This window comes from Patella vulgata, chromosome 9 (genome assembly GCF_932274485.2).
Source record: "Patella vulgata chromosome 9, xgPatVulg1.2, whole genome shotgun sequence".
Taxonomy (NCBI): domain Eukaryota; kingdom Metazoa; phylum Mollusca; class Gastropoda; family Patellidae; genus Patella; species Patella vulgata.
The window spans coordinates 15897163-15915888 of record NC_065887.2 but is presented as its reverse complement, the minus strand read 5'-3'; the positions used below and the strand labels follow the sequence as shown (position 1 = coordinate 15915888).

General features: G+C 36.8%; 2 protein-coding genes across 2 annotated transcripts in view; one reads left to right on the top strand and one right to left on the bottom strand.

The window, feature by feature from the left end:
- LOC126807814 (UMP-CMP kinase 2, mitochondrial) overlaps positions 1-6318 on the bottom strand; it is a 29715-nt gene extending 23397 nt beyond the window's left edge. The window contains exon 1 of the mRNA XM_050532652.2: positions 5995-6318. The gene's annotated coding sequence lies outside the window, so the exon portion shown is untranslated. The remainder of the gene's footprint in view (positions 1-5994) is intronic.
- The window catches only part of LOC126807815 (S-adenosylmethionine-dependent nucleotide dehydratase RSAD2), a 33690-nt gene extending 15733 nt beyond the window's left edge, over positions 1-17957 (top strand). The window contains exons 2-8 of the mRNA XM_050532654.2: positions 8265-8639; positions 9472-9633; positions 10303-10439; positions 12254-12346; positions 13154-13303; positions 13915-13947; positions 14445-17957. Coding sequence (XP_050388611.1) covers positions 8294-8639; positions 9472-9633; positions 10303-10439; positions 12254-12346; positions 13154-13303; positions 13915-13947; positions 14445-14609 — 1086 coding nt within the window. The 5' untranslated portion in view covers positions 8265-8293 and the 3' untranslated portion in view covers positions 14610-17957. The remainder of the gene's footprint in view (positions 1-8264; positions 8640-9471; positions 9634-10302; positions 10440-12253; positions 12347-13153; positions 13304-13914; positions 13948-14444) is intronic.
- The last annotated feature ends 769 nt before the right edge of the window (positions 17958-18726 follow it).

Here is an 18726-nt window from a genome sequence, read left to right as displayed (position 1 = left end):
TTCTACGGTTCTTACCATAGAATTCAGCTGTAAAATAACACAGTTTCTTTCATTATGTGTACAACAATAAAGCTAGTTCAATTGCAAATTGTCTAAACCACGGTGATGTGATGTATGCATCTAAATGTTTCGACGACCCACCAATCAGTAGTTGCATGATGATTAAATTTATCGGACATGGAATGTGAAAATGCTTTGGAACTTTCAACTGTAACACGTTGCAATAATTACTCAATATAAGCCAAAAGGATCCGCCTTGTTCATTCATAGTCCGGCCCTGCCTTCAGTATTAAAATATAAAATTGAACACAAAGTATATTTAGTAATCCGTATTGTAGTAATGGCAATCACGGCTTGTGTTTTTTTGTTTTGTTTTTTGTTGTTTGTTTTTTTTGCAAAATATAAAATAATTACGATGTCGTTTAACACTCACAATAACATATTTGGTTACCGGCCATTCAGCCATTCAGGTCGTACATGTGTCAAGTATACAGTCATATATACAAACGCCTAACTATAGAAGCCTACCATTCTTAATTTATACTTTTCGCCCTCCAAAACACGAAAGTCGAAAAGTAGCAGTTACGACAAAATGTGAGGCGACAGCAACGCTATACAAGCCAAAATCGAATAGAAAATAGGAAATCAAGAAATAATACACTGCGATAATAGCGCCCCTCGTTTTTTTTCCTAATTTCTTATTTTCGACTTGCATTTTGGCTTGTATACCGTCTTGTTGACTTTCGACTTAGTCATATTTTTGTATTTATTGATGTCAGTAAGATGTTACTATGGAGAACGTAAATTTCAGATTATACATTCCAGACTTCGTAATTGTAAAAGTGCTCTAAACTTCCAAGAAGACAGCGACCATTATTTTCTGCACTGCCCAAATTATTCGTCTCAGCGTATCTCAACATTAAATACCCTCCCATTTAAATCCATAAATACAAAAGCATTCCTATGTGGCGATACCAACGAAAGTAACCGTTCAACAAAGTGAGTTTTAGTAAAGTTCACAAGTATTTAAAACTAAACAAGCGCTTAGAATAGATAAGGTAATTGTCAGGCGACGATGATTGGTGTTAAATAGTGATGATGATGATGACGATGATGATGACCATGAAGATGATTTATTTATATATTTATTTATATACTAGAAGAATGCCCGGCTTCGCTCGGGGGTCATAACTCCGAAACCGGAAGTGGTAGACTAACGCCACCTGGCCTATGTTACTCCCCGGTCCGAGCTACCCCTATACCCCAAATTTCAGACTCGGAAATGACAACGTGAATGATGGATCAGTCGAACGACAGAGTGAATGACAGGAGTTTTCCAGTCGAATAATAAAGATAATGGCAACTCTGGTCATAGCATATCTGTTTATAATATATTTCATATAAATGTTTATACACGTATTTGAAAAATACATTTAGGTCTACGTGTAATGTTGAATGTATAAATTCGGAAATGTTTTGATCTCTTGAACTGTATTATTTAAAATACACGATTAACGTATTAAATTGTAAATAATGAATCAAGCCAAGATATGTATTAAATGTTTTATTGAATTGGAATAGAAACTGAAAACAGATTAACACCCTGTGTGAGATATTTCATTCAAATATTGTGAAAGGGTTGGTAATAAAATTAAAATTGTCATTGTGTCATTTTTATACGTCCACATTCATAATGTGAACGTATTATGCCGTCGCCCCTGTCTGTGTGTGTGTGTGTGTGTATGTATGTATGTGTGTGTGTGTGTGTGTGTGTGTGTGTGTGTGTGTGTCTGTGGTTCGCCTACAGGGCGCAATTCTTCATGGATTTTCTTCAAACTTGGTATACTTATTCCTTATACCCCAAGGAAGATCCCTATTGTTTTTGGTGCATGCCCGACCCCCCGGGGCAGAGCCACGCCCATTTCTAGTATTTGTTTGTTTGTCGTCTACAGGCCACATTTCTTAACTAATAATCTTGAAACTTTGCATACACATTCTTTGTACCCTAAGGAACATCCCTATCGTTTGGGGTGCATGCCCAACCCCCAGGGGCAGAGCCACGCCCATTTTCTTTTCGTGTGTCTTTGTGTCGCCTACAGGGCGCAATTCTTACTGGATTTTCTTCAAACTTGGTATACTTATTCCTTATACCCCAAGGAAGATCCCTATTGTTTTTGGTGCATGCCCGACCCCCAGGGGCAGAGCCACGCCCATTTCTAGTTAATTGTGGTATGAATTCTTCTGCTTAAATAACGATAAGAGTTATGCCCCTTTATTTTCGGTAAAATGTCCGACAAGAACCACATCCCTATAGTTTTTGGTGAATGTCCAACCCCCAGGGGCAGAGGCACGCCCATTTTCTTTATGTGTGTCAGTACAGCTTGCAATGCTTAATCAGTCGTCTTGAAAACTTTTTTATACTTATTCCTTATACCCTAAGGCTGACCTCTATTATTTTTGGTGGATGCCCGACCCCCTGGGACAGAGCCCCGCCCAATGTTTGTGTGTCTTGTGTTTCGCCTACAGGCCACAATTCTTAACAGATCCTTTTGAAACTTTGCATACCTATTCCTTATACCCTAAGAATGACAACTGCATGTCCGGTGACCCCCAGGGCCAGAGCCACACCCAATTTTTGTGTTTATCGTTTACAGGCCGCAATTCTGAATGGATTAACTGGGTACTTGGCATATGTATTCCTTATAGCCTAAGGGTGTCAACTATTGATTTTGGTGAATGCCCTTACTGAAAGGATTATCTTGGAACTTGGTATACTTATTCCTTATACCCTAAGGATGGCAACTATTGATGTTGTCATTTCAATAACAGGGTGGTGCCTATTTATATTGTTCCATTTTCAACCCCCAGGGGCAGAGCCACACCCGATTTTTGTATTTATCATCTACAGGCTGCAATTCTGAATGGATCATCTTGGAATTTTGCATATTTATTCCTTATACCGTAAAGACAGCAACTATTTATTTTGGTGCATGCCCCAACCTCCTGGGGCAGTGTCATACCCACTTTTTTGTTAATATTTTGTCTGTAAATTTGGCAAAACAAACCCAACGCCTAGCCTCCTTTTCATTCTCAATCAAAGCTGGAACGTGGACGTATATTCCAGCGTTAGCGATGCTCTTGTAATAACATTGAATCGTCCTATTCTGTTACGTAGTCGTCTCAACATATTGTTGTCATGGGTTACTTCTGCTAAACAACTCAATAGAAACGAGTAAAGTATTATAAACGAAATTATGTCTAAAGAGTTCTTCATGACATGTATTGACTGTAAGACACAAAGCGTACAGGATCTAAGTGTGATGTTAAAGGTCAACACGCAAATATTGAAATTGGGTATGTTCGTGGATTGACTTATAGAATGTTGTTAATATTTCCATTTAAATAAATACAAAAAGCAATTCGAAAAATAAACTATAGGTAAAGGAACCATCTCAGTGAATAAAGCTATTAATATGCCGTTAACCCGTGAGGCAAACCGAATGATGTTTTATAGTAAATTAGACGAATAAAACATATAACGTTGCCATCTCGACCCTGATGCCCATGAACACAAATGACGAGTTTAAGACAAACCAATTGCGGAATGGAATTGATTAATGCAATATATATTTTATTATGTATTGACAATACTTTTCTGGTTAGATTTTAGCCTAAACACGACATGTGTGTTGGTGACAATTTTGGCAGTCATATCTGAATGACTCAAAAACTGTTTATATTTCTTTAACTTTTGGTATACCTAAATTCGGGCTATTATTTATGGTAGAAAGATATAATAAAATGACCTAAAGCTTTAAAACATATTTTTAAATATGTTGAGGCACCCTAAATTGAATTTGAAGCACCAGGGATAAATAAATAAAAATAGCTATAATGCATGATTTTATTGTAACTAGTGAACTGATAAATATTGTACAATTTATCTAAAGAGTACATTTATGAAAACGTGGTACTTTTCTGATATCTAGTTAAATTAACACTTACCCAGATCTTGGCATAAGCATGACTTAAAATGAACACGGCTAAAACACTTCCGTGCGAATCAAGAATTCTTTATGTAAGAATATAGCTTTATAAGACCGTAAATGCACCACACATTATGTCTCCATAAGATGGTAGCTATAATCTTTCAATCCAATCCCCTAATTAAGTATACCCCCACCCAATCATAAAAAAAATAATAACATAGCAAAACGGTGTTTAATTCTGATCATCTAAATTATCAAATGATATTCGCCGAAGTAGTAACTGAGAAGGGCGTGTTTTAAGATATACATAATGTATCTTACTATTTTTCGCTTATATAATTTGATTTTCAAATACAAACCATTAATACTTATCTTAGCATTAAAACAATCAACCATTTGTGGTTATATTGAAATCTGTAAAGGACGCATTCTTTTTGAATATATTTTTAAAAAATAATAAATGGGAAAAAACATATTATTAACGCTTTTTCAACAAGCAATTGTTATACTCTTAGTGATTTGTAGAGCGTCAAATCACAATGTTATTGCACTGTTTTAAATTGTAGATTTTATTCATTCATGTAAAACATTTATTACAATTTTATAATAAAATGTATAAAACACTGAGTTCGAGATTCAAATCACAAACCCATCCAAGCTAGGATACTGCAAATCCGAATATTTTTGTTTATAAAATATTTACTTTCCATTCAATAAATATTCCAGTCATCTAGTTTTGGATTTGGGGAAATTCATTCTCCTTTTCCCATATATACAGATTGCCGTATTATTTAATAATCAAACCAAACAGCATGTAATCAAAGAACGCTTGTATCCGCCATATGTAATATTGTCACGTGACATTGTTATGTTTTGTTTCGCTCGGGAAGCGTTTATTATACATAATAGAACTCCAGTGTAGTAAGCCATAACTATGAACAATATCATGTCCCAAATAAATAATCTAATTTGTAGATCTGCAATTGGTCACATGATGGTCCGAACATTATTTGTATGGCTCTATTTGTTGACAGCAAATACCGCTAATAATTATCTTGGATAAAATACCTCGTTTAGTAAACGAGGCAATTTTACCCAGCCTCGTTCTGAACAAAATACCTCGTTCCAAAAAACAGGGCAATTTAAAAAAAAAACACGTTTTGGAACTCCAGAGAAACGAGGTATTTTTTTTACCTCGTTACAGCGAGGCAAAATCGGGGCAAAAATTTTGACACGTTTTTGCCTCGTTTGGACAGAAATGCCGAACGAGGCATTCTGAGGTTTATAGTGATACACCAGTACGGGTTCTTCGTCGCAGAAGACACTAACGTCGGCATCGTCTGAGATGGAGGACTCCATAACCGGAACTGGCACATCGTATCGGGTTTCGGCTGTAAACGATTCTTCTACTTCCATAGGTTCAGTTGTTGGGACCTCCATAACTTCTTCTTGTTGTTCGTCCATATCTTCCGTCTGCTTATTAGATTTGAGGTTGTTTTTTTAAACATAAATTAGATTACAATTCAACTAACACAAAAGTGTAAAAAGATTTTTTTCTAGTCTGTGCCCGCGTTTATGTCTACTCTTGGCAAAATCGTTATAATATAAAAAAAATCATGAAACAAGAATCAAAATGGCCGCCAATCGGGTCCCCAACGCCAATCCAACCTCCCAAGATATAATTTCAAAACAGATTCTTACCTGCTGGTTCAAGTCGAACCGTTTCTGCTTTAATCATAATGTGATTCTGTAATGTAAGTATTTGAACAACATCGTAGCGCCGAACAACTAATGTTAATTAAGCATGATTTCAGAAAAATTGAACAGATTTGATAATAACATGCCGAAATTTTTTTCCTGACCGCGCCATATTATAAACATGAACTTCCGGTTTAAATTGTTGGGTTTTTTTTAAGGAAACGAAATACTAATATTATACAGAGAAACAATATCGATGCTAAATTACATACATGGTATTATTTTTTATATATAAATATTCACAAACCTGCGGTCTTGTATTCTATGTGACCATTAGCTTACATTTGTCAAACATATCACTGCTCCAAAATCATTTCAGCACGTTGTTAAATGTTAAATTAATTGTGTGAAATCACTTCATTTAATGTCCGCTTCCACCGAGATGATATCGCAGACAAAATGTAGTCTATAGTACGTTGATTTTATCAACCAATCACATTCAATAACAGTTTTACTTATTTTCTTGTCAACGCATTTGGAGTCAATTGTTAAAATCACACCGGGCATGAGCGCTCAACAGGCCTTTGATCTACCAGTTTATTGGGCCCAACTTTATTTTAACTACAGACATCTTAACACCAATTAGCATTAAAGTCTGTCTGGCTATATTGTCTGAGTAAAAAATACCTTTCTCTTACTTGTGGACCCCCGGATTAAGACTTTGTATGGAGTTCAAATTTAAAAAAAAAAATATTTGTTGACGGTACACATTACTTGTGTTAATTATATGGTAAAAACACAAGATTTGTGTTAATGCATTAAAAAGAACACAAGTTTGTGTTAATGCAATGCAAAACAACACATAACTTGTGTAGAATAATTTTCACACAAGTACTTGTGTTGTGATCCAACACAAGTTTTTTTTCAGTGCAGGTGCCGCATAGGTCCCAGAGGCTCTTGTGGGTGTAGAACTACTTAGCAATGAAGTGAAATGTTATTTTTCTAATCCCCTTCCACGAAAACGCAGTGATGTTGGACATGACAAATATATGCATAATAATACAAAGGTTGTGTACACTCTATAGCCTCATAGGCGTACAAGCCGGTGGAGGGGCAGCTGACCCCCTAACTTTCGGGCAATCTGATTTTTCGGGCAGACGGGTAAAGGGAAAAGAAAAATTATTATTTCATCCAGTGCTCAAAATCTAATAAAACGCTAATTTTTGATTGAATACAACGAGTTTGTACTGACTTTACTATGGATTAAAGCATTTTGGCTACTTTTGACGACATTTTTCGGGCATCGATTATTATTTGTGAATGCAGCTGCAACGGTCTGATTGGATGGTTGGAATTCAGGTCGGCATAGAGCGGGATATCGGTTGCAAACCGCTTTGAAATTTTGAAATTTCTTAAAGTAGCTAAGTCTCTAACTCAGCATCATACAAAGTCTTCGACATTGAAAACACGAATTATTTGTCAATTTAACAACTGGCGTGGTTAACCCTAACCCACAATCCTCGGCAACAATCACGTGCCCTAACCCTGTTTGCATCTCGTGACCTTGACGAAATCTTGATGTAACTTAAAATATGGATTTATATCCCAAAGATTGGCGAGTATTGGACCGTAACTTTCTGGATTATGACCGCTTGATTGTACGAAATATCACGTTTTTTAGCTCATGGGCCCTTTAGGGGTCACAATGCATCATCCCCTAATGTGGAGATCATTTCGGCATGTATTTGTATTGGGTTAGTCCTTTCAGTTGCAGGTACTTGCTGACTGCCTTATTGCAAGTTTGTCCATTTCTGGTGATTTCAATGGGTATAGGTTCAAAAGATGGTCTGGTACGAGGACAATGCCAACACTACAGTTGTAGTTCTCATGTCTATGATTCATTCAATGATTTTTTGTACTTGTTGGTGGTAAAAGTTTGTTTCAACTCAATCGATCTATTCTTTTGAGACTTAGAACTAACAGCAAACCCTTTTATTCAAAAGTTTCAGAGTAGTCCGCCGCGACCCCACGAAGAGTGGTCCACGACCCAAGTTGCAATCGCGACCCATAGGTTGGGAACCCAGGCAATAAATAGACTAAGCATTATATGTTTACGACACCAACAATGCGGTTGTATAAGAAATGGCTTCTTTAATTAAATGCATCTATAAATCTCAGTATAATAATTGAAAACAAAACCCCACGAAATGAAAGAAATGCTGTTTAACGTCAAACTTTTCTGCTAAGACCGAGCTAATGAAGACGGACATACGCCATACGGTGTGCTACGAAGGAAATTTTGTCCGGACAGTGGAGCTACGGCCTACTCTCATATCGAATTCAAACTGTCGAGGGTTCTTTTACGTTCACGCCAACATGTAGACGGGACATCGTTTTTGTCGTCCCCCGAACGACTATACATTGTCCTTTACGGACACGAAACGCTTTCCCCAACCCTACTGCCGTTTCAGGGTCTTTTTCGTTCACCTTTTTCGTTCAAATCTTTTTTTGAGATTGATATTAAACAGATAAGACTCAATAACATTTAGAATGTCAGGGTTTTTTTTCTATTTGCAGAATACCTGGAACAAAATATCAGATTCAAAATGTTGCTGTCACTTTTCATTATCTCGACTGCCGTTACTGGTCTTGCTCTTTATAAAACCATTGTTTTTATATTGAACCAAATGTCCAAACTTATTTTACCACTGGAATTCCAATTTATTGGAAAGCTAATCAATGGCAAGGCGCACATGGACGCGGATTCTGGAAAGCCAACTAAAACGACTGACCCACTGAAAGATCCAACAACGCCGGTACCAGCAAGCGTCAACTATCATTTTACTCGACAATGTAACTATAAATGTGGGTTTTGCTTCCATACAGCCAAATCATCATTTGTTTTACCTCTAGATGAAGCTAAGCATGGATTGAAGATTTTGAAGCAAGCAGGTGAGTCTTTAGATTTGGAGTGTTTTTCTGCGTGGGTGGGGGTGGGTATGGTCCAATGGTCTACGCAAGCGCTTTCTGCAATCTGAATGTCTATCACTGAGTCAAGTGGCGTGGTTTCAACCAGTAGCCCATACATGCCAAGAAGTAGGGTCGCCTGTCAAAAACCTCGTGGGGGTTCTCCGTACCCCCCCCCCCCCACAAAGACATCTACGCACAATCGAATTATTGAAATAAAACTGGACCATATGTTAATCCCCAAAATTATCCTCCCCAAGTCTCATATAACAAAGTTTGATCTTCGGAGGAATTATCAGTGAGCAGAAATTCGCCCGTGTATCTGTTATCACTCGTCACTCCAGTCAGTCATATAGAAGGATAACTCGTGTTTTCCTTTTGTGTTTGTCACTTCCGTTTGTAGAAACTTTCATTACGCATCTATCGTAGCAATGATCTCTGTGTTAAAATTATATTTGGAATGTGTTTAACCAGTTCTATCACATATGTGATAATGACAGACACCAATATTGTCCTTTAACCTACCAGTCAAATCCCTTGTTATAGAAAATTACACGAAATCGTTTGAAATATTTCATTATCGAGACGTTTCATCAGCTGTCTAATTAGTCAGAATTTAATGGAAACCTGTATGCATTAGCCCGGATTGGACAGAAGAGTATAATAATATGACGTTAAACCCGAATTCATTCATTAATAGAAGGTCGAACTAGATTTAATGGAGTGACTGACCCGATAACCAGAATAGAATGTAAACAACTTCTAGTTTTTTTATGTGATTTTAAATGACGTCACGCAAATTTCTCTATTGTTTCAGGAATGGAAAAGATAAATTTTTCGGGAGGTGAACCATTTTTACAAAACAAAGGCCATTTCGTTGGTGAACTAGTGAAATATTGTAAAGACAGCCTTCAATTACCCAGTGTTTCTATTGTCAGTAATGGCAGTCTCATTAAAAAGTCTTGGTTCCAGCAATACGGTGAGTACAGTAGAATCTGTAGGAGCAGCAACTCATTGTGAGCGGCATCTCTTTGTAAGCGACCAAATTGCCCCTCCTTCCTCCGTAGAAATTCATGTCTTTAAGAAATGGTCACATCTCTAACGCGGCCAGCGGTCACTATTTTAGTTATAAGTTTATCAAAACATATCCCATTCAACGCATCGATGCGTAAAACTTTAGTTGATGTCAGCACTTAACAAGCAATGAGACTTCTGCTGAATACAGATTTTACTGTATATCGAATTAAGGTTAACGGAAGTACGAATCGAACAATAAATTGCCCACCATTAAAAGGTCACACGCATTGAATACTTTATTGCAAACAGGAGTGGACAATACAGATTTATGGTGCTTAAAATTAAGTGAACAAGAAAAGGATTGGACCTGTTCCAGATATGCTATATTAATTGTAGCGAATGTTGTATTTGGTGCAAATAATAAGCTCCGTATGAAACTTAAGTCTAGCAATGCAGTCAACGTATCAGTCGTAATACTCAGGCTCTCTAATTCACAACTTGCATAGCGACATAACAATGATCCGTTCCGTACAATACCACCATATACAATTAAGTTCCTATACCAAGGCAACAGTTAGTAATGTTTACCTTAAAGTCAATAAACATCACGATATTAATTAATTTATTACAGGTACCTATCTTGATATTTTGGCCGTGTCATGTGACAGTTTTAATCCAGAGACAAACGAAATGATTGGTCGACAACAGGGAAAACGAAGTCACCTAACCTCGTTATACCAAGTTCGTGATTGGTGTACAGAATATAAGGTTTGCTTTCCTTGTAATTTATGGACAACGTTATTCGTCACAACAGTATTTACGAATAAAGATTACCTCAGTTACCACAATTTTTACGAATAACGATTACCCGGTAACCACAGTGTTTACGAATAAAGATTGTTTCAATATTATCTCGTAACCACTGTATTTACGAATAAAGATTATTTCTCAACCACGATGTTTACGAATAAAGATTAGTTCGTAAATACTGTATTTATGAATAAAGATTACATCGTAGATACCGTATTTATGGTTGTGTGATAGCTCAGTAGTAGAGCGTAGGGCCGGCAACAGCTTCGATTCCCGTTGGTTGCAAGGAAAAGTTAGACCCACAGGCCGTGCTACTGTCGATGATTGTATATGAACCCTCCCCTCCAGCTAACCCTAACCATGAGCTAGGTCAGTGCTTATATGGAGAGTTAAACGCTTAGTAAATTATGAAATCTAACACTAACTACGAGTAAATCTGTATGCAGCTTACCATAATCCAACCTTAACCCGAAACCTACTGTGGTTACGAATAACATCTTAATTTATTGTAAAGAACATTTCTCTGTATCAGTTCGTCATCAAGTTGCAGTTGAGATTCCTCGACATTTTTTTAGTAATGCGATAAAAAGACCCCGGGGAAATTTTCACACGTCAATCAAATCACTCTTATCAGTGTACGGTATCAAGAATACGCGATTATCGTATGAACAATTGAATAAACAGGACTACCACTGCTACAGTTAGAACTTAGACCAGCACTAGTCGTTGAGAGTCATTTTGTTATTTCGTATACGGTTTCCCCCCACTGCTAAAGACCCCTACGCGCAAGCGAATTATTGAAATAAAATTAAACCATATGTTAGTCCCGAAATGACATAGTTTGTGTCGAGTGGACGTTAAACCCCATTCCTCTCTCTCTCTCCTCTCTCTGTTATTTCGTAGTTTATAAAGTATACCACGAAGGAGTTTCCGCAGGGATCTGGGCGAAAGGAATTACAATTGACCTCTAGCCAATCATGTGAAATGAAATGGAATTTAACGTCCTAAATACTTTTCTGCATTACCCTTACCAATAAAGACGAGCGTATGCTGCTCACTGCGTTGTGATGGAGATTTATGGGTGTACACGGTGAACCATAGACAGTGTTCCTTGCCAGGCCCCTTTTCATATACCACTGATAAAGGTAAACATCACTTAAAAATAACTAGAGGAACTTTGTCGGCCAACACCGGAATCAAAACCAGGACCTCATAGTCAACCAGACCCATACTCACTGAGCCAACCTATTGAAGACCTGGTTCATTCAAACAATTTGTCGAGAGCTAAACTGAATTCCAAGTCACCATAATCGACGTACGAAACTATCGCTTGAGCTGTCTCCAAGGTAGCGGGTCCTATAGTTCAGAATGAACACTCAACATTCACACCATAAGTTAATAATTATCATAGTTCTGTCATGAAATGAAATGAAATTGGGTTTAACGCCCCGCTGATTTGCTCCGACTGGGCTAATGAAGACGGACATACGCTATGTGCTATGAGGGACATTTTGACCAGACAGCGGCGCTACGACCTACTCTTATATCGAATTCCAACTACCAAGGGTTCATTTTACGTTCATGCCAATGTGTACACGGGACCTGTCTGTCCTGCGCCATTGACAAGGGCGGAGGGGGCACGCCAACACAGTGATCGAACTCGGGACCTCCAGGTTATCGAGCCAACGTCTAACTCACTGAGTCACCATGGCTCCAGTTTTATTATGAATTTGGTATTAGATAAACAAATCATAACAACTTCTATATTGTAGGTGGCCTTTAAATTAAACACAGTGGTTAATACATATAACATAGATGAAGATATGGCTGTTTCTGTAGAGAGTTTAAACCCCTGTAGATGGAAGGTATATTCAGTTAGAAATAATTTAGAAATTTGTAAAAAAAAAAAAAAAAAAAGAATAAATGAAATGAAATGAAATGGGGTTTAACGTCCTACTCTTCTGCTCCGAACTGGGCTAATGAAGACGGGCATACGCCATACAGTGTGCTATGAGGGAAATTTTGCCCGGACAGCGGCGCTACTGCCTACTCTTATATCGAATTCCAACTGTCAAGGGATCTTTTACGTGCACGCCAATGTGTACACGGGACCTTTGTTTTTCGTCCCACCCTAACGACTAGACAGCTGTCCTTGTCAGGCCCTCCATCCTGCATCATTGACAAGGGGGAACCACGCCGGAAAATCTGGATGAACTTTCTCGGCCAATGCAGGGATCGAAGAAACAGAACAAGAACAGCAGACTCTGCTGCAATTCAGATCCGTCCGTTATTTTCCGATAGTTATAACCCCTGTCATCGATATCTTGTCATTGTTTTTGAAATGTTGTGAAAAACTTTTTTTCAGATTTTTTTGACTGGTCAGATATATTTTTCTTAAAACCTGTTAAGTTTTTTTTACTAGTCATATACCTTTATGAAACGATTATTTGACAGTCATATAGGTTTTTTTTTAACTTGTTGGGATTGTTTGACTAGTCATATAGTTGTTTGATTAGTAGTCATAAACATGAACTTGATCAAAATTTAGATTTTGATGGATTCAAGTGGGTTTAATGAGATGACAAGATTGAATTGAGTGTCACGTTGTCAATAAAATTAATATAGAGACTACTTTAACTTTTGATTATATATTTGTTTGTTGTTTATTTAAGGTATTCCAGTGTTTAATACTTGATGGAGAAAATGCCGGAGCAGACGCTTTGAGAGATGCAAGTCGTTTTGTTATACAAGACGAACAGTTTAATGATTTTTTAAATCGTCACGCGCATGTCCCGTGTCTGGTGCCAGAATCTAACGAAAAGGTACGATACTAATATATTATATATAACAAAGGCGGATCACGGAAGTTCTCTCCCCTTAACAGGATTTCAAGATTTGTTTCTTTCAAAATGTAATCACAGGCCTTATTTGTATAGTTTGTTTGTGGCAGCCATAGGGACGGGGTGGGGTGCGGGGGATACGCGAACTGTTAAATAAAGTAGTGCTTTTGTGGAAAACATCGTGCCGGGCGTCTTGTGTCACACTACTGTCTGGATAGAAATGCAGAAAACCAAGGGGGTGCTCGATTGTCAGTCCAGAACACTCCGAATTGATGGAATTGAAATCTTGTGACGCGGAATTCAGTCCTGTCACGGTTCTGTCAGCCCTGACAACGGAGGTGGTGTGAGTAGAATCGTGACGTAATTAAACCTAATTCAATTTGACAGAATTCAATTTCGGAACGTTCAATCGAACATTCTCCAAAAGTGCCACAAGGGCGGACAACCCATCCCCAACTTTCCACCTACTACCAGCATTTCAGAATAGCAGGCCACAGAAGTGTTCTCTTGTTGTTATCGGGCAAAATACTTATTTTTCTTGAGAGGCAATGCGTCTTTAATATAATTTTGCCCTAACGTTTTATTTATTTCAGATGCAGAATTCATATCTGATACTGGATGAATGCGTAAGTAATTTCTTTTTGGATTCAACCATCTGGATATTAAGTGAGAGAGAGAGAGAGAGAGAGAGAGAGAGAGAGAGAGAAGGGGTGGATAACGTTCACTTGACCACCCGACACAAACTTGGTCATATCCTGATTAACACATGGTTCAGTTTAATTTCAATAATTGGCATGCGCGTAAGGGCCTTAATCTGTTGATGGTATTGGAGGATCCGGAGAAAACCCGTATGTTCCATATGAAACGTAGAACCACATAAGTACGTAACTGATTATTTTTCACTCTAGCCCCAAGCGTAAGGAACCAGGCCAACCCATGTACCGAGCCAGTTCCGATGTAATTAAGTTCATCAAATCATATCAAGTGGCGACGACTCACAAAGTTTTAATGTCCCCTTACGTTTGACTTACTGTGTGTGCCGTCGAAAATAAAATTCGCCTTTTTGTATTTATGAACAGACAAGTATAATCTCGTATCAAAGTCATTTTGTTTTCAATTTCAGATGAGATTTTTAGATTGTCGGGACGGTAAAAAGATTCCATCTAAATCTATATTAGATGTGGGCGTGGACCAGGCTTTATTATTCAGCGGATTTGACGAATCTATGTTTTTAAAACGTGGTGGCAGATATACATGGTCCAAAGCAGACATGACACTCGATTGGTGATTGGTTTATCTCGTTTTGACAAATATCCACCCAGCATTATATTTTTTAAAGATGAAAGATTAAGATAAAAAGCGGACATGTTCTTCTTATAATAGTTCAAAATAGATAATATAAGCTAGTCCCGATTGTCAAGTACCATTTCTACGATAATCCATTTTATCGTTATATTGTTATAATCCATTCAATATCACGATCATGGGATGGTCTAGAGAATTAATTATGGGCTTATCATGTTAATAAATGCCCCCAAAATAGCTTGTAGAACATTAAAAGTCAAAAATAGACCTGCACTAGGCAGATTTAGCTCTTACATAATGCATCTTTTTTTTAAAACATTTAGCTGCCCTTATGTGTTATCCGTCATAAAACGTGGTTCGTACATTAAAGAATGTGCAATTCTTTATAGTATCTATCTTGAAAACAAGCCACAACTGACCTTAAAAATATTTACATTACATGTATATCTATAGTGGGGAATGCAAAAAAAAAAAAAAAAATACTCAGATGTATACTTTAAAGTATTAGTTTTAATCAAAATAATTATAATAATAATAGTATAATAATAATAAAAACTTTATTTAATGAGGCAACTTATTTAGTTTGCAAAAAACCCCCCTAATCTTCCATAAGTCCCTCATAAGCTACAATAATGATCTCATGTTTATGCGCCAACGCGTAGTTTGAGCGTAACTGGAAATAATCATATAATTTACATCCATGTACATTACTGCCGAGTATTAATATCACATTTTAAATTTTAAATTGCTTGGTTATCCTTTAAAAAAGTTTGCACATTTATTGTTATTTATGAACACTTTTTAATATTTTTTTTTATTCATTGTTTTATACTTTTAACTCTGAGCACCTTTCAAAATAATTAAATATTTACATACATATTCATTTATCACCGATTTTTACTATGATTTTTGGAATTTTATACTATGAGGTTTAAGGTATTGACGCTATTATTAGAACACGGATTTTTACTATCATTTTTGGTATTTCATGCTATGAGGTTTGAGGTATTGACGTTATTATTACAACACTTTATACGGTTATTATTGTTCATGCAGGTGGAATTCGATATACGATTAGGCCATATAATGCCACTGTCCGGGCAAAATTCCCCCATAGCACACTGTATTGCAAATGCCCATCTTCATTAGCCCATTTGGAACAGAACAGTAGGACTTTTAACCCCATTTCGTTTCATTTCGACTCAAAACCCCATCATACAGAAATCTTCCCCAAATCTTTTTAAAGACTTTGACCATCGAATACATGAAAGGAAAATAATAGTTAATTTTAATTAGATTGGGGTTTAAATATATTGCACATATAGTTTTATAAGTATACCTTCTCTGCAATACATTGTTGTATTCTTTTCTGTTATTTTAGTATTTGTTGTTATGATATTAAGAATTTGTTTTGTTATGATATAAAATAATCTGTTTTGTTATGATATTAAGAATCTATTTTTATACGCCCACATGGAAATGTGGTCGTATATTGCCGTCGCCCCCGTCCGTCCGTATGTCGGTCCGTCCGTCCGTCCGTCGTCCACAATTTCTTGTGAACACTCTACAGACTACATTTATCATCTGATTGTTTTGAAATTGATATATGTTGTTTGCATAAGTGAGATGAAGAAGCCTATTTAATTTCAATAACTTCCGTTAATTTCATCTGGAGTTATCGCCCTTGTTTCACGTTGTTGCACCTTGTGAACGCTCTAACGACAAAAGTTATCAACCGATCCGTATGAAATTTATATGCATCATTTAAATTAGTAAAACAAAGAAGCCTATTGAATTTCAGCAATTTCCGTTAATTACATCTAGAGTTATGGCCCTTGTTTCACTTTGTTGAATCTTGTGAACGCTCTAATGACAACCGTTATCATCCGATCTGTTTGAAATTGATATGCATCATTTAAATTAGTGAAACGAAGAAGCCTATTGAATTTGAGCAATCTCCGTTAATTACGTTGTGAGTTATGGCCCTTGTTTCACTTTGTTGTACCTTGTGAATGCTCTAACAACAAAAGTTATCAACCGATCTGTATGAAATTTATATGCATCATTTAAATTAGTAAAAAAAAAGAAGCCTATTGAATTTCAGCAATTTCCGTTATTTACATCTAGAGTTATGGCCCTTGTTTTACTTTGTTGAATCTTGTGAACGCTCTAATGACAACAGTTATCATCCGATCTGTTTGAAATTGACATGCATCATTTAAATTAGTAAAACGAAGAATCCTATTGAATTTCAGCAATTTCCTTTAATTACGCCGTGAGTTATGGCCCTTGTTTCACTTTGTTGTACCTTGTTTATGCTCTAACGACAAAAGTTATTATCCGATCTGTATGAAATGTATATGCATCATTTAGATTAGTAAAACAAAGAAGCTTATTGAATTTCAGCAATTTACGTTAATTACATCTAGAGTTATGGCCCTTGTTTCACTTTGTTGAATCTTTTGAACGCTCTTATGTCAGTTATCATCCGATCTGTTTGAAATTGATATGCATCATTTAAATTAGTGCAACGAAGATGCCTATTGAATTTCAACAATTTCCGTTAATTACACCGTGGGTAATGGCCCTTTTTTCACTTTGCTGTACCTTGTGAATGCTTTAACGACAAAAGTTATTATCCGATCTGTATGAAATTTATAGGTATCGTTTAAATTAGTAAAACGAACAAGCCTATTGAGTTTCAGCAAATTTCCGTTAATTACATCTAGAGTTATGGCCCTTGTTTCACATTGTTGAATCTTGTGAACGTTTGAACGACAAAAGTTATCACCCAATCTGTATGAAATTCATATGCACCATTTAAATTAGTGAAATGAAGAAGCCTATTAAATGTCAGCAATTTCTGTCAATTACTTCTAGAGTTAAGGCCCTTGTTTTACTTTATTGAACCGTGTGAACGTTCGAACGACAAAAGTTATCATCTGATCTGTATGAAATTGATATGTATTATTTGAATTAGTAAAACGAAAAAGTTTGTCGAATTTCAACCATTTCTGTAGATTACTTCTAGAGTTACAGCCCTTGTTTTAGTTTTTAGAACCTTGTGAACACTCAAACGACGAAAATTATAATGTCATCTGAATGAAATTGTCTATTAAATGCCCCCTAATTACCTACAAAAGAACAAATATACGACAACTCTTGTCGACCGCTCGGACGATTTAGCTGCTATGGGCGTATGTTTAGTTGCCTGGCAACCTATCTTGTTATGTTATTAAGAATCCGTTTCGTTATGTTATTAAGAATTCGTTTCGTTATGTTATTAAGAATTTGCTTTGCTATAATAATAAAAATTTGTTCTGTTACTCTCTGAACGTGTATTACTCTTATTGTTGTGTTTTTATTGTGCTTCTGGTGGATATAATATATGTCTGTGTTAAAACCTATGAACATCTTGAGAATGGGGTATGGAACAGTTTTATATAGTTGGAAGCGATTTGGTTTTATAGACAATATGGACGCTTTGAAAGATGGATGTCTATATAAAGGGCATGCCAAGTCACTGTCTCTGTACTTCTACCATATCAAATATATAAAAACTGTGAGCTATATGATTTTGGCACAATTCCATTCTATTGCCTATACCTTTCTACACATAGCTTCTGCACCCCCTATATGCCCCCGCCCCCAGCCTATCGAAGGAAATAGGGGTTTATTAAAATTGGTCCACCTGTCTTTCGGTCGGTCTGTCCGTTACACATATTGGGACGTCATAACTCTGCTTTTAAACTTTTAAAATTTGGATATGATGTGAGAGAGAGAGAGAGAGAGAGAGAGAGAGAGAGAGAGAGGAATGGGGTTTAACGTCAACTCGACACAAACTAGGTCATTTCGGGACTAACATGGTTTAATGTATTTCAATAATTCGCTTGCGCGTAGGGGTCTTTAGCAGTTCGAGGAAACCGGAGGAAACCCACGAGGTTGGACAGGCGATCCTAATCCTTGTCACGTACAACCGGGGATTCGAACCACGCCAGTTGACTCAATGACAGGCCTTATGATACAGCACGCACGTGCTAACCATTCGGCCATCCAACCCCCCCATAATCTAATGCAATAAACTGTTTCCCCTATCTGTC